The 22,146-nt window shown below is 51.0% G+C and overlaps 1 protein-coding gene across 1 annotated transcript in view; it reads left to right on the top strand.

Moving 5' to 3' along the window:
* Positions 1 to 22,146, top strand: part of LOC146805589 (E3 ubiquitin-protein ligase HERC2-like) — a 1,563,844-nt gene that overhangs the window by 745,685 nt on the left and 796,013 nt on the right. Inside the window, 1 exon segment of the mRNA XM_085622871.1 lies at positions 9,509 to 9,620. Coding sequence (XP_085478997.1) covers positions 9,509 to 9,620 — 112 coding nt within the window.

The raw sequence follows: 22,146 nt of genomic DNA on the forward strand, positions 1-22,146 counted from the left end.
GCTGATGAAAACTTTCCGGATCAAGTCTGACGCGTGGGGATATTCTAAGGTAAGGAATCTATCACTAACTACTGTCTCTTACAGATTTATCGTTACACAAGTAAGTAAGTTGTGCTTCTGCCTCATTTCATGATATGCATGTAAATTCAATATACCTGTTGTTGACCAAAGATTTTATGCATGCTGTTCTACAGGAAGGCCCTTTTGGCGTCTACATTTTTTTTGATAAACAACTTAATTCATTTTACAATAGGAAAGCGCCAACCGATATGCACCATATTGCAAAGGTCGAGGATTACAAGCGCGAGTTCTCAACACCCAACGTGCAGACATTAATAGAGCAGAAAAAGATGTAGACAGTCAAACCCCTCATAGTTAGACCCCCCCACCCAACCATTTCCCCCAAATTCTGCGATATTTCTTGAGACAACAACGTGCTGCATACATGACTTTCTCCTGTGTGGCGCACCAGTCCACTCCATTCCGCCAGCGTCCCACCCTTGGGGGCTCGGGGCATTTCCAAGAGGCCGCAATATCTTTTAGCTACCACCATAGCTGTAGTAAAGAACAATTTTTCATTGCGCGACCCGTCCAGCCCGTCAGTGATGCCCAGGAGTGTGTGTTTGGGGTTGTGTGGAACTTCCCATCCCAAGACTTCAGAGAGTTCCTTCTCGATGCACCGCCAAAATCCTGCCAAGAGGAGACAAGCCCAAACCATGTGGAGGAAATCAGCAGGTTCATGTCCACACCTGGTGCTGGCTAAGGACGGACTAAACCCTGCGCGATGAAGGCGTGCAGGGTTAAGATATGCGGCATGTAGATAGTAGAGCTGTACCAAGCGCAGCCTAGCAAAGGCAGTGACCGTTCTGGGGGCCATAAGGGCGTCCCGCCAGTCTTATTCCTCCAAGTGACCTACCCAGTCCACCCATTGCGCCCTCAGTCGGTCCAAGGAAGTCGGGGTATTGTTAATCAGTGTACGGTAAATGCGGGAAATGCCTCCTCTCCCCAAGTCCCCAAACATAATCTGGGCTTCCGGCGGGCTATGATCTCGCAAACCTCCTGCCTGTCGTGAGATGTGAACCTAGGGCATGTTGCAGCTGGAGGTAGCGGAAAAATTGTGAGGAATGCAGTCAGTACCTGGTCCGGAGATCTTCAAACGAACGCATATGGTCCCCCACCCACACGTCCCCAAGCTGCGCGATGCCGATGAGGTCCCAAGCTTCGGATCCCCGAAGCCCCGTCACCTCCCTGAGCCAGGTTCCGTGCCACAAAGGTGTACATTGGGTCAGTGTATGTGTCCAGTTGGTGTGTCGCAGGGCCGCCCGCCAGGCCAGTAACACCGAGCGCGTCACCTCCGGAAGACCGGCTGGAATCGGGGTCCCATATAGAAAGGATTGGATTCTAGCAAGGCCCAGCTCCCCCAGTTCAAGCCTATAGGCCGGGTCAGACCACCCCCGTTGAACCAGTCATGTATGGAGAGAAGTCGTGTGGCCAAGTAGTATAGATAAAGGTGAGTCATCCCTAACCCCTCATCGAACGAGGGGATCCTGCAAGTACTGAGCGCTAGTCTGGACCTACTCGTTCCCCACAAGAACTTGCTGGCCAAACCGTCAAGTTCACGGAACCAGTCCCTGGGAAAGCACGGGGGTGTTCTGAAGCATGTAAAGAAAGCGGGGAAGCACCATCATTTTGAAAAGGGCCACCCTCCCCATGGGGTTGAGGGGTAGCGACTGCCACCGCTGGTGGTCTGTCCTGACCCGCTTTACCAGCGGAGTGACATTAAGGGCCCAGCTGAGTTCAGGCAGCAAGGCCACCCAGATCTCGAGGTATTTGAATGATTGACGGCGCAGAGGTATTTCGAGCTGCCAGTCAATGCATTCTCTTGAGAGGTGGAGGGGAACTAGGATTGATTTATTGGGATTCAGTCGGAGGGCTGAAGCCTGTGCAAAGGACTGTAGGATACGTAAACAATGGGGACCGGACCGGGCGGGATCCGCCAGGTAAATAAGGACGTCGTCCGCATAGAGGGCGATTTTATCTGGTTTAGCGTTGGGCCATTGCCAGCCCCGCACCTGATCGAAAGACCGCATCAGTGGCGCCAAGGGCTCCATCACTAAGGCGAACAGCAATGGAGAGATGCGACAACCCTGCCTCGTCCCTCTACAGACCAAGAAGGGCTCTGACAGGACTCCATTTAGTAGAACACGAGCCCTCGGGAGGGCGTACAGGACCTTGACCATGGCCCGAAAGTGGGGACCGAGTCCCATCATATCAAAAACATCGTGGAGAAAGCCCCAGTCCACCGAGTCAAAGGCCTTCTCAAAGTCTACCAGGAGGAGCGCTAGGTATGGGGTGAGGAGGTGTCGGTGGGCCAAGGCAGAGTGCAGTCTGCGAAGGCAATCCTGGGTGCCGCGAGAGGGCATAAACCCGCATTGGTCAGGGTGGACTAACCGAGACAGATGAGGTTTGAGGCGCTGGGCTAGGAGGGTGGCGAACAGTTTGACCTCAGTGTTGATGAGGGAGATGGGGCGGTAGTCTGCGCATTGCGGTGATGAGGGTTGGGACTTCGGGAGGACTACAATGGTGGCTATGTCCGTTTTCTGGGGGAAGGAGCCTCTCTCCACTGCCTCGCAAAATAACGCGTCCAGGTGGGGGATGAGAACATCTCGGAATTGGGAATAGTATTCCTGGGGAAGGCCGTCAGGGCCCGGCGTTTTGCCGGACGACACAAGAGCGATTGCATCGCTAATTTCCTCGCTGGAAACGGGGCGATCCAGATCGACCCGAGCGGCGGCATCCACACACGGAAGGCGGCCCCCCTCCACGTCCAACAGATCCGCCAGGGACAGGGATGGGGTTCAAGCCTCATAGAGCTTGTGGTAGTAGGCGGCAAAGGCCTGCGCCATTTCCAATGGGGCACGACACAAGGACCCGTCCGGTGCTGCTATTTCAGGGATAATACGGTTCGCCCTAGGATACGTAGCCAGGCGGTGAGGGAGCGAACCATTCTTGTCGCCCCATCCATACACCCTGGCCACCGAGGAGCGCCAGAGGGGTTTGGCCGCGTCCAGCGACAGCTGTTTGATCTCTGACCAGAGCCGACTCAGAAGTCTCGTGGTGGAGGCATCTGGGGATCGGGCCGAGGCACGTTCGAGGCGCAGAGCCTGCGCCCTCGCAAGGTAAGCTGCTCCAGCTGGGCTTGTTGCTGGAGCTTGAGTTGACCCTTGGCGACCCCCTTGATCGTGGCCTTACCCGCCTCCCACAGGGTACCAGGGGAAGACATGGAGCCCTCGTTAGAAAGAAAGTACTGTATTAGCTCCTGCCTCACCGTCCTCCCAAAACCATTGTCTTGGAGAAACCAGGCATTAAACCGCCAAGTTTGTCGGGCGGGCGGGGGCCCGCGCGGATCATCACGGGCGAGTGGTCAGAGATACCTCTCGGTAGAAGCGAGACGTCTTGAATCAACAGACAATCCGTAGAGGGAACAAAGATGGCATTGATGCGTGCCTGTGTATGGTGTGCGGCTGAGCTGTGCGTGAATAGTTTAGAGTGGGGGTGCCACAAACGCCAGGCATCGCATAGACCTAGCGACGCGGACCAAGACCTCAGCTGTTTGGCCTGTGCAATCCTTCCAGGGGATAGAGGGCCCTTTGTTTCAAGGTCAGGATATGAGACCGCATTAAAGTCACCCCCGAGAAATATGGGACCGGCGGGCAGGGACGCCAGGAGGTCACCAGACTGAGCTAGAACCTTCGTCAGCATCGAGGGGGCAGAGTAGAGGGACACCAGATTGAGCGGGTTGCCGTTTAACGTGCCACTGAGGGCCACAAAAGTGCCCTGGGCGTCAAGAGTCGTCTGGACAGTCACCAGAGGAAGGGAGCATTTCACCAGCATCGCCACCCCTCGGGAACCCCTTGTAAAGCCTGAGTTCCACACTCTGTGGTAGCCATCCCACGTTAAGAAGGGACAGCGATTACCCAGCAGGTGGGTTTCTTGTAGGAGTAGGATGTCCGCCCCTAAACGCTGCGCGTACCTGAGGACAGCCATGCGCTTGAAACGATCCAAGAGACCATTAACGTTCCATGACATAATGTGCAGGGGGGCGTTTATCAATGGTGTGTCAGACATAGCGCTTGGGATGTTAGTGGGATTGCAAGTCTGAAAGGGGAGGCCCAGTCCGATTGCCCTATCGGATGTACGTCAAGGAGCTTTGTGGATACTAGTGTGGCAGAACCAAAACAATCAAAACATAGGAACCGGTCAGTGGGGGCCTCCGATGGGAGATCTGCATGTCTCGAGGGGCGCAAATTCAGGTGCCGTGGGAAAGCTGGTGAAGCGGAAGGAAAGCAAAGAAAAAGAACCAAGAATACAACTGAAACCCGGGACAACGGTCCCACCCCCTCAACCCCCTCCCTCCCTCCCCCCCCCCCCCCCACCCTACACTTCAGGAACGGAAGCATCTGTCGCCCTAACAATCAACTAATGAGTAGCAACCAAACTTAAACGCTTGGGAATGGGATAGCATGGAGGACCCCTCCTCATGTCCGGATATGTGTATACAAGTCCTTCGGGAAAGGAAGAATGATCTGGGCCGCAGCACCGTCTCCGGCCGCGGAGCAAGGCCCGGCGGGCAGAGACCAGTTCAAGCAGGATCGTGAAGGAGCTGCGGGAGAGGTCCGAGTCTGGAAGGTCGACCACCGGGGGCCCGGGTGAGGCACCCCCTCCACCCACCCAGGCAGCCAGAAGAGTGGGAGCGCCCCCCAGTCGAGGCTCCCCTGGGGGAGACACCGGCCGCCGTGAAGGTCCAGGCGGGGAGGCCCACGGCGCCTGCGGGAGCGATTACGCTGAGGTTGAGGGGCAAAAGGAGCGGGGCGGTCGGGACCCCCTTCCGCCCCCTCTGAGTCCAGCGCCTGAGCCCCAGCCCGCAGGGGGCGCTCCTCCGTCACCCAGGTCCAGGCCGCCGTCGGGTCATCAAAGAACAGTGTTCTGTTTGCGAACACCACACGCAGGCGAGCCGGGAAGAGGAGCCGGTATTGAATGTTGAGTGCCCTCAGCTTCTGCTTGACCTCCCCAAAGGAGTGGCGCTGGCCCTGGACCTTGCGGGTGTAATCCGGGAAGACCATGATAGCACAATTTTCGTGATGCAGCCTCTGTTGTTTGCGGGCCTCAGCCAACACAGTGTCACGGTCCCTAAAGTTGAGAATCCGCATGATGAATGGGCGGGGTGGCGCACCCGGCGCCGGCCTCTGGGCCAAAGATCGGTGGGCCCGCTCAATCGCAAACCATGGGGAGAGAGAGCCCTCGGGGACCCAGGACTGCAGCCACTCTCCAAGGAATCCCGCCGCACGGCCCCTCTCCACCCCTTCCGGAAAGCCCACCAGGCGGAGGTTATTGCGCCGTGATCTATTTTCAGCATCCTCTGCCCGGCGATGCAACTCTTGAGTGTGCGATTGAAGATGGGCCACCTGCCCTTTAAGTTGTTGAACAGCATCTTCGACAGTGGAGATGCGGGTTTCGGTCTCTGTAATATGGGCAGTGGCGTTACGGAGATCCGGCCGAATTAGGGTCATGTCGACTCGCACTTCTGCGATTTTGCCTTCCACCGAGGTCTGGGATGCGTGGATGGCCTGGAGGATGGTGGCCAAATACGCAGATGGAGGGGCCTCCTGTCCAGGCCCACCCCCGAAAGCCCCCGCCTCAGAGGTGGTGAATTGATCCATCTTAGTCTGGGTGGCCGGAGTTTTCGCTGACCTCTCTGTACGGCCCATGACTGCTCCCGAGAGTCAAGGATTGCTCACGTCCCTACAAACAGACCCCACAGTGAGAAGTCAACAAGCCAGAGCAGGTAAGCAGTGGGTCAGCCGGCACAAGCAGCTAGCGCAAGGTCATGGTGGGGGCCAGGGTGCCACCTCCCGAGAAGCGCGGCCGGAGTCAAGGAGGAGGGAGGGAGAAAGGGCCCTGCTCCAGTGCTCAGCAGGGATCCCCCCATGAGGGCCCCAGAATGTTCTGTAGAACAGTGTCGTACAATGTCCGCAGGGATTATAGCGGGGCCAGGACTGATTTGGCAGGAGACCACGGGAGCGCAGTAATGGGCCGTGCCAGACCCGAAAAGGAGAGGCTCAGCAGCATCCCCACACCATAGCTGCAAGTCGCAGGAGGCATACCGGGAGTGGGGGATGAGGGGGAGGAGACCGGGTGTGGGTAAGGAAGCCGTGATAACCAGGCCCCACGTACCCGCCTGCCGCCCGACCGACGGCCGAATCCTCCACCCAAACTCAGAAGCCTCAGCACCCCCACTCCTTATCTCTAGTCCAGGGCGCAGGAATACGCCACCCGCCACAGAGCTGCCACCGACCGCCAGCGGCACCCCCCAGCAGCGGCACCGACCACAGGCTCAGCAAGGGCAAACGGGAATCGCACAGGCCCCACCACCTGGACTCCACAGAATCTCCAGTCCTCAAGAAGTCGCCTGGGCCCAGGGGCGGTGGGGGGGGCCCACGTCCTCAGCAGACCGTCCGACGTCTCAGCGCAGGTCCTTCTTCACCTTGAGGATACTGGGAAAGCGAAGGGAAACCAGTGCTGCATGTGCCCCAAATGGCACCATCAAAAGCCACTCAATGGTTGAAGGTCTCACAAAGAGGTGATTCTTGCCAGGTAATCGGAGACCCCCAACACGCCTCAGCACCTCGTGTCTCTCCCTCTCAGGCGCCGCCAGCCGCCATGGCAATGCGGCGCCAAGCCTCCCCGCATGCAGACCTCCTCCCCAGCGGCCGACACTGCTAAGCGACAGCTCGCCGCTCCAGATGGACGTAGATGGCAGGCAGCACCGCGGCAGCCCTGTCGGGCCTCCAGGCTCCGCCGCACATGTGGACACAGGGCCTCGCAGCGCCGGATGCAGTAGGCCCCCGCGGGTGGGCACGGGCCCCCCGGCCGCCCGAGAAGCAGCCGGACGCTTGAAGGCGAAGTCTCCCCCGCCCGATACGGCGGTCGATGCACCAGCCGCGCCCTGAGGCACCAGGGGGCGGCCGCGAGATTCTCCGGTGGGCCGGGGCCGAAGGGACAGCCCCGCGCCAACCGCGGCAAATACGGGAGTGGTGTGCCAGACCGGGCCCCCACCGCCGCTCACTTCAGCACTCCGGGAGCGGAGAAAGGGGCAAGCCGCGCTCCGGGGCTCACAGTGCTCCACTGGCCCACAGTGCTCCACTGGCCCACAGGATCACGGGGGAGGAGGCCCTTCCTATTGCACGGAGGATCCAGACCAAGGGTGGCTAGCAGGGTCCAACGGCCACAGGACGCGCCAATCAGCGCGGGGGAGCCGCCATCTTGCCTGTAGGTCCCCACCGAGAGGACGAGTCCGGCTCGAGGCGACACACAGAAGCGGATCACGCAGCCAGAGGTGAGATAATGACCCAGTCTCTAGTTGAAGTGTCGGATGGCTCTCCGGGCGGGCGGATCATGGGCAGATGGCGGAGGGGTCCGAGAGCACACTTAGGGTGCGTCCACCATCTTGGCTCTCCAAGCCACGCCCCCTCGGTGTGTACATTTATGATGCCCTGCAAATTTTAAAAACGGGGATCAGTGACATTCTTATCACTGACATGCCTCTCGACTTGGTTACTCCCTTTGTGGCTCTAGAGAACCACCTTATGTTCTACATCGGTTCCATCCCCTCTCTTGACCTCTTATCAACCATGTCTTTGCTTCAAATGGTACGAGTATACAAGGGAGCTGATATTTGAAGAGTGCTTTCCCGTTGTAGGACTTGAGTTCATATGGAGAGGCTATAATAATTTTGCCAGCAGTGGTCCACTTTTTCGATTCTGTTTAGATGCAGGATATTTCAACACTGAAAAGTATGGAAGAAAATTATACTTTGAAAATAGATATTGGACATAATCCATTTTGACTACATAGTAGGATTATATAGGAAACCTCTGAACCTGTCTATAATACGAAACCCATAACCAACTGAATGTACTGGAGGTAGAAAGTATTGTCGTGCTGTGGAAAGGAAACATTGAAAAAGGCCATCAAATAAGGGCTTCCAGTCAAACAAATTTGTGATGACAAAGATGTCTGGATAATTTTTAAGAAATTGTTCCATATGAAAACGCTACAAGACCTTGCTTTACCATAAAGGGACGACCTTTTCATGCAATTATTTTTAAATCTATTATTTTTAGCACTGCGTAAAGCACAGGTGCCAACATGTTCGCTTGTGCGTGTCACAGTAGCATTGCAACATTACATAATAGCACTAGAATGCTCAGTGAAGCATGACACCAATAGTAAAAATAGCTATAATAGCTAATCTTTTTAATATTACTGTGTGAAATTGCACAAATGTTTTCATTAGAATTGCTAGTAATTTGTGCAAGAATTATGCCTGATACCCAAACTACGCTTGGCGGTCATCTATATGCAGGTATGCTCTTGTGTATTAAAGTATTGCACAATTCTTTTGTTAATCCATTTTCCTTACACTTTCTAAAGAAAATAAGCTAAAGAAAAAAGCAAAACACAGTAATCGATATTTACATGTCTTTACATTTGTGTGATAAAAAATTCTTCCTTGTCTAAAAACGAACCCGGAAGGGTGAACTTACTTGGGTCTCTTGCTCAATTATGGTGTTCACTTGAGGAAAAGGATAGTTATTGCAAGAGAAGCACATAGTGCGGAGGCAGATATACATGCCTCAGATCTCAGTAGAAATTCAAATTAAAATGGAGAAAAAGCAAAAGGTTTGGGCCAGTTGAAATTCCTTAACCTTCTTATTACTGAGTTTATTTGGTTTAATATAAAAGATATACATTATTCTTTAAAAGATATCGGTTTTGTAAATGGTGATTACTTAAAAGACAATTATTAGGAAAGAGTTTAATTGTGGGCACAGACATAATCTAATGTTTTCTAGCTGAAACCTCGCATTGAAAACTCACATAAGCAGTTTGTATGAAAGAATGAATTGTAATAGATGCATCAAAAAGCATTAATCTATGGAGAAGTGATAATGCTTGAAAGAATATATTTGAATTCCTATTAATCTGAAAAGTGTTTTTCTGCCATTTAATAAGGTTAAGCGTGTGTGCTACTAGCATTGCTTCTGGTGTTTTGTACCCCATCTTTTTGTCACGCCGCTCCTAGCGTTTTATGCTAACAAAGATACCTGCTTATACTTTTTCTCCTCTTTCTGCTTTGGTCTCCTAAACCAATAGGGGTTTCTCCTTACCCCATCCACTTCCACTGTGATTATGTGGAAGTTTAAATTGTCATGTTTTTCTTATTGCTTTTGTTACTTGCTGGTTTTATTTTTGCTTTGGTCGTTTACTGTTTTTCTTATTTAAAATTGTTTTTATTTCTCACTTTTTCATTCATATATCTAACTTAAACCAATCTGATTAGTGAAATGATTATCTCAGACTTCAAGTAAATTACCATCTGTTGTAATTACTTGTTTAATAAAGGTGTTCAAAATTAAAACAAGCAATTAATTACTTCTGTATTCAGCCTTGTTAGGAAGAAGGTGACCGGGCTGGAGTCTACAGCTACGATACGAACCAAAGTTTTTGTTTGGGGACTTAATGATAAAGATCAATTGGGAGGATTAAAAGGCTCAAAGGTACTGTTTTCTTTATATATTTACTGGCCTCTGTGTTACTTCCCGTATTGTATTGTCTACCACCCTCTTAATACCTTTAAAAGTTATTACAAGGGTCTTGTCTCTTTAATTTAAAATGTTTGCTTACAGCATTAAAGTACTGAAAATGCAACTTACACAGTGATATGCACATGCAGTTCAAAGCTGCCTTATATCCTGTCACTAATTCCCAGACACTGTTACTTAACTGTCTGAAGTGTTAGAATCTTCTGAAGATTACACTGTAACAGCTCATCAAATCTCTTCACTACAGGGATCCATGACATTGTACATTTTCCTTTTATCACATTCCCATCTTCATCCTTAAATCCGTTTAACGGTCAGTGGTTTGTGTTGTCTGACATTTGGTAATGCAAATTAACTCTTATCCCCAGTGATAATACAATTTCTTCCCTGGTGTTGCAAGACTGGAGATGTCCTCAGAGGAGATCCTTTTCTTTAAGACATTCGGTGTCAGACATTAGTAACAGATGCCTCTCTGGGTGTGGAGCTCTTAGATCAACGCACACAGTCCCAGCTTGAGCTGAGAGCAGTCCATCTGGCTTAAAAAAACAAAACAAAATAAATATATATGTGTATATATATATATATGTATATATGTATATATATGTATATATATATGTGTGTGTGTATGTATATATATATATATATATATATATATATATATATATATAATCTACTGGCGGTCGCCAGTAGATAGTTATAGTTAGGACCGAGTTCCCATAGAGAATCTGAAAATTCTATTTTGAATAACTTTGGTGCCGGTTGACTTATCTTCGTGAAATTTTCAAAACTAATGGGGCGTTCAGCTCAGCTCCTACCCTGAAAGTTTCGGGGTGATTCGTCAAGCGGGGGCTGAGAAAAAAGGGGCGTCCCAAAACGTGTTTTCCCCATGCATTTTCCCATAGGACCTTTAGTCGAAGGTACAGCCTGAACGGCTGAACGGAATTACACCAATTTGGCAAAAAGGTAGCCCTTGGTTCACACTCGTGCCTTTTGCTTAAATGGTGTAAATCCGTTCAGTAGTTCCTGTGAAAATCAAAAGTAAAATCACATATATATCTGGGCGGTGCCTAACCACACATCTCATCGTGAGACCTGATTGGCTGTCAGCACTTCACCCAAGAAGTGTTGGCAGCCATCTTGGGACCAATATACATGATAGCACCTCATTAAAAAGCATTGCGGTCAATAGAAGGTTTTAAGACTTTAGTTACATTATAAATCATTTGTTGATGGTACCATACCCATTTTAAGAATTGTGGTATGTTCTAAGGTGATTTTACCATGTGAAAAAGCCTTCTGCTGTGATATCATGAATCATGTTTTAGAGAAAACTATTTTCTCATGCTTTTCCCACAGAGGTTTGGAAGGTGATCTATAAGCTAAACTGAGAGCATATTTTCTGTAAATTCACATTATCTTTCTCAGTCATGTGAGAATGAAGTCTGACATTCTCAGTAAAACATGTACATCCAACAAGGCCAGAGACTGTCAGTTGATTCCTTTGTGTTCTACTGCAGCTTTCCAGAGTGTTCTAAAGAACAACTAGAGCGCTAACAGTCTTACTTATGACAAAAGTATGGCACACCTGAAGCCATCTTGATTGGAATAAAGTGGTAACACTTAAAACATTTAATTTACAAAGGAACAAAATGAGGGGGTTCATTTTGCCATAGAAATTATGATTAGTTCTGCAGAAAGAAAAATTAGGGCACATTTTGACTTCTCAAATCCTCTTCTATTTCATAAAAAAATTCTGACATGCAGACTGAAACATGCACTTTGAATACCAGCAGCAGACTTCCCTGGTGAGCAGTAGTTTTACTACAGTGATCTAACGAGCAACTAGAGTGCTAACATTCAGAATTTATGGCAAATGTGTGACACATCTGAATGCCTTCTTGATGGAACCAAAATAAAAAACTGAAAGTATTCCCACTGAGGAGACTGCAGTAAATGAAGAAATTAGGAAACGTCATAACAATAAATCTCCCAAGATGGCCACCAGAGACAAAAGAGCCCAAATGTAGCCCAAATATCACCCAGATGTAGCCCAAGTATAGCCCAATGACAGAAGTGTGCAAAACACTTATTTGTTGTGTATTTGCAGTTTTATATAGTGCAGACTTGTCAGGTATTGGAGTGCTTTTTACATGAGCATTGGTTACATCACACAAGATCAAATTCATTTTGGTTGTAGACATGGGGAGATTAAGTGATTTGACCAGAATCACAGAATGTTGAGCTGAAGCAGAAACTCCAACCTGGTTCCCTAGTTGCATAGTCTGCAGCTCTGGAAGTAACACCATATCCTCTCCCCTAGGTGCAACATTTAATCAAGTGGTCAACTGGATAAAAAAACATAAAGATTACAAATAATTTAAAAGTTCTTTGTCGCTATTTGAAAACTCAGAAAATATGTCCTCATTTTAGTTTTTTAGAGCACTAACCATAATTTTTATGCAAATAAGACCCTCTCATATATGTAATTTCTAAAGGAAATACTCTAGGTATTACAGTTTTGATTACATCAAGATGACGTCAGGCGTTCCACACTTTTGTAATAAATATAGAATGTTAGCAATCTAGTTGTTCATTGGGATACTGTTGAGAGGCAGAGGCCAGGGGCACGGACTCTGAAAATTGAAGGCAGGTAGGAGAGTGCAAATGCAACAATTTGACCACACTGGGCAGGCAGGAAGGGCAGTGGCAGCACAACAGACTATGGAGGGGGGCAGGGGCAACAAACCAACAATACAAGACTGGCAAGAGATGCTGTGGCAATATAATAGACCATTGTGGGCAGAAGGAAGAGGCAGTGGTAGTACAACCATACATGCCAACAGACCCGTTTCAGCCAGGAAACGTCCAATGTTTTTAAGATCCAATGGGCTTTATTTGATCTGTCTCCTATCTACAATCTCCTCGTTTTCAATGTAACTCAAAGGGGAAAATCAATACCCCAGTTTTTTTTCAAAATCTCCCTCTTACCAAGTTCAAAATGTTCGCAAGCATGGTACATTGGATCATGGTAGGCAGGAGGAATTGGGGTAGGGACATGGACTCGGATAACAGAGGACAGGAGGGACATGGAGTGGTGCACCAAACTGACCCTACAGGGCAGGCATCAGGGTTTGCAGCAGCACAATACACCACACAGCGCATGCAGGACGGGAGTGCAGCACAACAATCCATAGAAAGCAATAGGGAGGGGACAGGACCATGCACATGGACAACAGAGAACAGAGGGGAAAGAGGCAATGGTAGCTAGCTGACCATAATGGACAGACAGGAGTGAAAGCTGCAGCATAACAGACCATAAAGGGCAGGAGGGACGGATCAGGGGCATTACAATGGAACAGACAAGCCAGGAGGGAGGGAATAGGGGTCTGCACATGGAAAAAGAGGGCTGGGGGCAAGGGGGCAGGGCAGGAGCAGCAAGATGACCATGGAGATCAGGCAGGATGGGCACTAGAAACAAGACACACCCTGGAGAGCAACAATGAGACTATGATGGCATATACACAGACCATGGAGGGAAGGTGGGAGGGGGTCAGGGGCAGCTAGCTGACCACACAGGGAAGGTGGGAGGGGCCATGGCAGCACAGAAGACCATGCATGGCAAGCGGGAGGGTTAGTGGCCGCACAATGGCTATGATGGGCAAGAAGGAGGGTGCAGGGGCATGCACAAAGGACCATGGAGGATAGATGGGAGGGTCAGGACCTGGGCACAGACCAGAGAGTTCAGGGGAAGGGGCCTCACAACAGACCGCGCGGGGCAGGCAGGAGGAGCAGTTGCAGCATATAGACCAGGGAGGGCAGAAGGGTGTGGCAGTAAAATGGACCATGGAGGACAGGAGGAAGGGGATAGGGGCATGGCATGTGGACAGGCAGTGTGGAGGTGGCAGGGACAGGTTACAGTCATCTGACAATGCTAGGCAGGTGGGAGGGGAGTGGCAGCTCAACAGAACACTCAGAGTAGATAGGAGTGGCAGGTCCATGGAACATGGTGGGCAAAAAGGATGGAGCAGGGGCATGCACAAAGACATCGGAGGGCAGGGGGAAGGAGAATAGGGGCAGCAAGCTAAGCACAGAGGCTAAGCAGGAGGTCAATGATGGGCCATAGAATTGGGCAATGGAGGGCAGGAGGAGTGGACTGGTACATCATGCTAAATGGAGGGCAGTGGCAGCACATCAGACCATGCATGGCAGGAGGGAGGAGGCTAGTCCATGGATTCAGACAACAGAGGATAGGGAGGAGGTGGATGGGGCAGCAGGCTAACTGTTCAGAGAAGGTGGGTATTAGGAACTTTATTGTTTTTAAAATGTGTGTCTGTGCGAACTACTTAAAATATAAACAAGTATGCAGCATAATCTCACTTTAATTCAGGAAGAAGAGGACGTTTGTGACTGTGACTCCGGATTCACTTGGCAGAAACACCCCCTGACCCTCCACCCCCCATCGCAAAATGTAATGCCCGTGAAAAGGGTAGGTGGACGCAGTGTTATATAGAACATAGTCCTGAGAGCACGATTGAAAATGAAAACTAGATATAGTATATGGTATAAACTATGCACCAAAAAGTGTGATATAAGATGAACCGGGGCGTGAAATATAATATGCAATACATTGTGCGCAATGACAGATTCATTGGAGAGCGCGAGATAGCACAGGCACTAGCACGTGCTATGCGATATGCGCCTTGGAGTGTAATATGCACAGGGTAGTGTTGTGTAACCTAACTAGTCTCTAAAGTTGTAATATAAAATATGTGCTGGGGAGTGTAAAGTTGCATATGCACTGTGACAAAGATATGGATCCCAGATTGTAATATGTATGGCATAGCGCTGTGCGTTATAACATAGGCATCGAGGAAGGCACGTTAGATGGGGCAATATAACCCGTGCGAAGGCAAGTGTGGCATGACATATTCACGGGGTGGTGTTACAGTGCACATGGGCTAGAGAGTGTCATAGGATACGCACTAGCTGGTGGAATACAACACAGAGGTGTGAGGCACTCGGCGGGCACTGGTGGGTGTAGCATAGCATTGGGCTCAGCTAGGAGCACGCTGTGACTCTCAAGTGAGGTTCGTCTCCTTTCCAGAGAGTAAAATAAAAAATATTACACATCCGGCGGTGGATGTGTGTTTTATTAACCGTGAGGGGGGTTTCTTGCATAGTTTGGTCGAATTTCCGTCGAATCCGCTTTGAATGGCTTGGTGTGCGTGTATATTAAATGTGCCCGTCAATAGCTACCCATGTTTGTATAAATAAACGACAAGGGTGTCTACTTGGAGAGTACCCACCGGCGGGGGCGCCGGGATTAGGCACGGTAGGGCGTCAGACACGTCAGAGCTTCACTAGCGGTGTAAATACATTCCATGTGGATTCATTCTATGCATAGTCGCCTTTTAATGAATATCACGCAAATCGTCATGGTGATAGGTACATACGGTTTGTCCAGCATGTCCTATGTTTTTCTATAAATATATTTATTTAAAAAATTATAAAAAACAAAGGCCGGCCCCGGGGGATGGGATCCCCGGGGCCATAAGTGGCCTGAGGAGGGGGGCAACGCAGCCCCCTCCTAAAGAATAAAAAAAAAAAAAGGCCATGACCCGGGGGTTGGGGCCCCCGGGCCGATTAAGGCCTTGGGAGGGCCAAATTAATTTTTTTCAGCAAAAAAAAATTAGGGTGCAGGCCCTGGGGGATGGGGTCCCCAGGGCCAGTAAATTAGAAAATGAAGGGGGGCCACACAGCCCTCCTTCTTAATAAAATAAATAAAAGACCGGCATCGTGCCGGAGGCCACGCCCCCTCGTTGCAGCACTCTGCAAACGCGCCCCCTGGCCAGTTGTAAGTTGGGGAATTAATTCCCCTTCAATACTGAGGGTCCTTGAGGGCCAACTAGCCCAACAGGTATCTCCAGTATGCGCCAGGGAGCTGCGTTGCAGACAGGTGTTCTGAGGCCACGCCCCTTTTTACACCTCTATGCAACGCAGCTCTGTGGCGCTTACTGGAGGTACCTAGTGGGCTAGTTTGACCCTAGGGACCCTTATGATTCAAGGGGACTTAATCTCTCAACTTAGAACGGCCACAGGGTGCGTTTACACAGTGGTGAAGGGAGGGGATGGGGCCTGAGGTGACGTGTGCAAACACGCCCTATGGCGCGTTTTAAGTTGGGGAAATAATTCCCCTTCAATCCTGAGGGCCCCTGGGGGCTAACTAGCCAACCAGGTGCTTCCAGTAAGCGCCACTGAGCTCTGTGGCGCTTACAGGAGGTACCTAGTGGTCTAGTTGGACCCTAGGGACCCTCAGGATTCAAGGAGACTTAATCTCCCAACTTAAAACGGCCACAGGGCGTGTTTACACAGTGGGGAAGTGAGGGGACAGGGCCTGAGGTGACGTGTGCAAACACGCCCTGTGGCGCGTTTTAAGAGGTAGTTTTAATCCCCTGCCCTATTATATACTAGGGGCTTACAGAAGAGGTCATGCTGATCACAGGGGGACCCCAACGCATAGTGTTCCCTAGTGTATGTGTTTTCACTGTATTCTGAGTGTCTTTTAACATAGCACTGGCTCTAGGACTGGTTAGTCAGACTCAGTTACCACCAGTATCCGTCTGAAAGTTGAGGGTACAGGATGATTTTGCAACAAGGCTTCTTTCTGCTCTTCTGTTTGTTCTTTCTGCACGTTATCCTTCTTCCTTAGCAATTCACTGAAAAAACCACAGGTTTCAGGGGCGTTATAGTTAGCTGGAATTTTCACTCGTACAAAACCATTGAAATTCCCCCGTTATAGTTAGTTCAGCTAACTATCACTCACACGCAATGCACTGCTGATGACGTCACATATTACATCACTCATGACATGGTCAGTGACATCACTCATGACATCACTGATGACATCTCAAATGACATCACTGATGACATCACTGATGACATCATCAAGTGAATGTGTGTTTTTCTGAAAATTACATATGTTTTATATATGTATATCTCAAGGTCGATGGAAGAATAAATGGGTATATAAGTGTCTAAATGGATGATTTTTTTTTGAAAAATTGATTGTATAACTGACTGATTAAGTGTATCTTAGTGAATACATGGCTTAGTGAGTAATGTTTAAATATCTGTATCAGTCTCTCACTTTGTGTATAAGTGGCTGCATGGGTTGGTGAGTAGCTACATGAGTGTCTATATAGGTTATTAGTTGTTTTTTTGAGTATCAGTATGAGTGTCTGTATGGTTCGGTGGGGGGTATTACGTAGTGCATAGGTGCATGAATGAGTGACTCACTGTTTGTATGTGTTGAAGACAGCATGTGTGCAGGACTGTATGGGTGGATGAGTGTGTGCATGGGTGTGTTAGTGAGTGAATGACTGTCTCAATAGTGTCTTTCTGAGTAACTACATATGTTTTAAACTAGTATATGTGACTATTGGTGTATATAAGTGAGTATATGTGAGAGTGAGAGATTGGAAGAGTTCCTGTATGAATAAGTATGTGTTTCTATAAGTGATTGTTTAAAAGACTAAGTATGTGTAAGTTTCTGTAGAAGTAAGTGTGGTGGTGTGTGTATAACTGTATATGCAAGTAAATGGATGTTTGATTCTTTATTAGCATGAGTGACTATGTGTGTGAGTAACTCTATGGATGAGTGGCGTTGTGTAACAGGATGTACAGGTGTATGAGTACATATGATGAGTGAGTACATGTATGAGTGACTGTATAGGACTGTTGGTGAATGAGTGGATGTGTATGTGGATCTTAGAATTGCTGAATAGGTTGTTGTAACTGATATTGGTATGTCCATTGTTTTGAAAATTGTTGTTTCTATTTTTGAATGTGTATATCAAAGGTTATATTAGGGGGAGAGGAGGTCTGCCACTCTATCACAAGGATGATGTCACCAGTGATGTCATTTGAGATGTCATCAGTGATGTCATGAGTGATGTCACTGACCATGTCATGAGTGATGTAATATGCGACGTCATCAGCAGTGCATTGCGTGCGCGTGAGTTATAGTTAGCTGAACTAACTATAACGGGGGAATTTCAATGGTTTTGTACGAGTGAAAAGTCCAGCTAACTATAACGCCCCTGAAACCTATGGTTTTTTCAGTGAATATATATATATATATATATATATATATTTATTTATATTATAACTTATTTTTTTGTGGTACCATGGTACTCAAGCAGTGATTTAAAAACCGCGTTGGCCTTTGCCCATGCGCGGTAAGGGTTGGTTGCAGGGCCTGGCATTTTACCAGGTCTGGCGCCCAACCCCACGCATGTAGCCAACTGACACATTGATCTGAAAGAAACACATAGTGATAGATTCCTTACCTTACAATTACCCCCAGGCCTCAGACTGGATCCGGAAACTTTTCGTCAGCAGTACCCCTGCCCCTCAGTAGGTGGCGTCGTGCGGCTCTGCGTCCATCGCTGGTTTTGTGGTCGCCGAGATGACTCCGCGGGCGCTACTTAGACGCCGCCCATGCACTCTGACATCAGTTCTTTCTTTTTCCGTGCCAGCAAGCGCAGATCCGGGAAGCGCAGGAAACCCCAGTCATTTTTTGACTGACTTTTTGAGGCCTTTTTGTGTCGATTTTTCATCAAATCTTCGACTCCTGGTGCAGTTAGTATGTCCAGTTTTAAGTCCTGCGAGGACTGTCACCGTATGATGTCGGCCCCGCACCGAGTGTGTCTTTTCTGCCTGGGGTGTGACCATGACCCCAAGTTGTGCCCCGACTGCCTGGCCATGGCCCCGAAGTCTTTGCGGGAGCGGTCCCGAAAGCTGCTGGAGGCCCGGCAGACGACTCCGCGCTGTTCGAGGTCCCGGTCCCGAGGGAGGGTCGACGGACGGTGCGCGGAGTCATTATCATCGTTCTTCAGGATCCAAGTCTTCGCACTTGGGGTCAGGTAAGACGAAGCACAGGAAGTCGATGAAACTTCATCCTTCTCCGACTTCCACCCGTCGGTTGCGCAGCGTGGCTGAGGGTGCGGGTGGTGCCTCCTCTGCGGCTCCTGTGGAGCCTGTGCAGTCGCCGCCGGCCTACCCGCCCTTCCCGGGTCCGTCGACGACTCCGGACCAAATACTGGAATTCCTGTCGGCCATGGCATGCCTCTTTGGGCCGTCGGGTCCCGCTGGTGGGCCTTCGGGCCCCGCGGTCACGACTGTGGGTCCTCGCCTTTCATAGCCGGTGGCTCGGGCTCCAATGTCGTAGACGCTCTGGCCTCAGCGCCGCAGGACCCTCCTGGATCCAGGCCTAGATCCCGGTCGATGCCGGTTGACCTTATAACACCTCCACCGGCACCACTTCCTATGTCACCTGATCCTCGGGACGACGTCGACCCCGGTTTCAGCCCCAAAGGGGACGCGGTGTCGGGCCGGCGTCGATCAATGCTGTTCTCGACGCTGCTCTGAGATTTCTATCCCCATGTCCCTGCTCCTATTTTAGGCCTGTTGAACAGCCTGAGGAGGAAGGGGAGAACTGTGAGGGGTCTGAGGACCCTATCGCAGCTGATTGCGAGTATGAACAGGACTGGGCAGAGATGTTGGGGGAAGCCAGTGGTCTGGATACCTCAGCAGACTTTGGCATGCTCTCTCCTCCTACTGTGGCTACGGAGGAGTGTGCTAGTTATGCTGTGGTGTTGCGTAGGGTGGCCGAGGCCCTACACCTCATGCTCCCTACTGTGGCTTGCTGAGCCGCTGCTTCCCTTTAATAAAGTACTTTCTGACGTTCTTTTGGGCACTTGGTCCAGGGCCGCCACTGGGGCTCCTGTGGATAGGATCGTGGCCCGACACCATCGCCCGGCTCCGGGTGACCCCACTTTCCTCTCTCAACACCCCACCCGAGAGCTTGGTTGTCCAAGCCTCTGCTTTCCCAACCGCCTACCCGTCCGCACCACCGGATAGGGAATCCAAGAAACTGGATCAGTTCGGAAAGCTGATTTTTTCTTCCGCCAGTTCTGTGCTGCGGTCCGTGAACACCGCATGCCTCTTGGGCCGTTATTCCCACTCTCTGTGGGAAATGGTGGCGCAAGTGCTGCCTCGTTGTCCGGAGGAGGTCCGGACAGCTCTCTCCCAGGCTGTTGGGGAGGGGAGAGACGCAGCTAAGTTAATGATTCGTTTTGGCCTAGACACCGCCGACTCACTGGGCAGATCGATTGCAACGACGGTGGCGATCCGACGCCACGCCTAGTTGAGGACAGCTGGATTTTCGAGGAATGTCCAAAGCACACTAATGGACATGCCTTTTGGTGGCCGTTGCCTCTTCGGCGACAAAGCAGCGTGTTGGAGTGGTTTAAGGACTCACTGGCTATGGCCAAGTCCTTGGAGCTCTCTGCAGTCCGCCCTCCTCTTCCTTTCACATTGGGCAGACTATTACCTTGCCCACCTTCTTTCTGCCTCCTCATCCTTCCAGAGAGGAAGAGCGGCTCCATCGTCTGGACCCAAAACGTGCCCTCTCCTTTTATCTCAACCGCACACAACAGTTCCGGGTGGATGACCAACTCTTTGTTGGCTACTTTGGCACCAAGAAAGGGCGGACGGTACACAAGAGGATTATCTCCCGCTGGGTCGTCTTGTGTATCTGATAGACTACTAGCCGCAGATTCCTTCACGTAGAATTATCCCCAGGCTGGAGACTGGAGCCGCAAATTTTTTTTTGCCCAGTATCCCTGCGCGCCGGGGGGCGGCATTACGCGACTCCGCCCAGGGGTCTGCGTACGTGATGTCAGCGAGGTCACATAAGTCGCACCCCGGCGCGCCTACGTCAGTTTTTTCCTTTTCCGCGTGCAACGCGGATCCGGTTTGTGCTCTGGGTCTGTTTAGGCCTTTCCCTTCTGCTATTGCTGCGTGGGAACAGTGTGCGAATGCCTTCGGGCTTTAAAACTTGTTCGTCGTGCGGCCGCCTCATGTCGGCGACGGATCCTCACCCCATCTTTATGTGGTGTTTGGGGGAGCACCACGACTCCACTGATTGTGAGGCGTGCCACCAGATGAAGCCGAAGTCCCGGCGTGAGCGCCGGATGAAACTTCTTTCTGCTTGTGTGTCCAGGTGGGCGTCGTCATCTCGCCCGCCCCCTGAGGAGGGTTCTCGGACCCGCAGCTTTCCTCGCCTACTTCGATCTTCTCCCAGGTCGCAAGTGCGCCGCTCACCTCTGGGTAAGTGTTGCAGTTTGTCCCAGAGGGTCGGGTTCCGGCCTGTCTGGGGGCGTGGGCTCTCCTCGGGTGGTGCGGCCCCGTGTGTCATCCCTTATCCGCCGTTTCCCGGTGTGGGGGCGACCAGGTCGGTGCTGCCCTGACCCAGCTCTGGTCTCCTGTGCTCTGTGCTGTGTCGGAGTCGCCCCGGCGTCTCCTCCTGCGCCGGTCGACGCCGGTGTCCTGCCTCAGGTTGCGGACTCTATGGCGCCAGGCCGATGTTGGGTTGTTGACTCGTCTTCGGATGCCTCCTCTTCTCCAGAGGTTCGGCGGTTGCTGGTGTTATCCTCGCCGGAGACGGGCCGCCGTGTTGTGGCTTTTTCCCCGACGTCGTCTGAAGGCGACTCCTCGCCGTCTCCACAACCGCGGTCTTCCCCGGAGTGTCCGCAGGTCCCCCACTCCTCGGTCCCTTTTCCAGCCTTGGCCCTTCCTTCCTCCGATTGGCTTGGGGTATGGCCGCCTTAGCTTGCAGCAGTCACTTAACGAGGAGCTGCTTTCCCCTCCGCGGGGCCCTACGGAGGCGTGTGCGGCTTTCGCCCGCGCTGTTGCCACGGCTGTGGGAATTTTGCTCATGGGTGATCCAGCTACCCATTTCCCTGCAGATCATCTTCTGGAGGTTCTCCATCAGGGCTCTGACGGTAGGGAACTGTTGCTTCCCTTCGAGGGTTCACTCCACTCTTCCCTCTTGGGGCCGTCCTGCCACGGGGGACCCGGTGCCCCAGCACCCTTTGCACCGTCACCATCCGGCACCGCGTGATCCGGTGTGCCTTTCTCTTCACCCTTCGACCAGAGGCCCCCTTTTGCAGTCTGCCTTTCCTGCTTTGTCGCTGCTGTTGTCTCCCTCTTCATGGGAGGCCCGCTGGCTGGACTCCTGGGGGCGCAATATGTATGCCTCCACCAGTGCGGCTCTGTGGGCCCTTAACACACTGTGTGTTTTGGCTAGGGCCACTTCTTGCTTGTGGAACTCGGCGGAGGCCCTTATGTCTGCCGCCTCTCAGGAGGGTGCATATGTGGATTTGAGACACCATGTCTTGGATGGGCGGGAGCTGACGGCGTTTATCCTCCGCTCCGGACATCTCGGAGGTGCTGGGCCGTGCCATGGCTTCTTCGGTTGCCCTTCGTCGCCATGCCTGGCTTCGGGACAGTGTGTTCCCGGAGAATGTTTGAGAACGGCTGGTGGGCTTTCCCTTCGATGGTGCTCTTTTGTTCCATGCCCCTGCGGACTCAGCCATCCAGAGGTTCTTGGCGGGGCTTCGTCCTTCCCCTCCCCCTC

Source organism: Triturus cristatus, chromosome 8 (assembly GCF_964204655.1).
Source record: "Triturus cristatus chromosome 8, aTriCri1.1, whole genome shotgun sequence".
Lineage (NCBI taxonomy): Eukaryota > Metazoa > Chordata > Amphibia > Caudata > Salamandridae > Triturus > Triturus cristatus.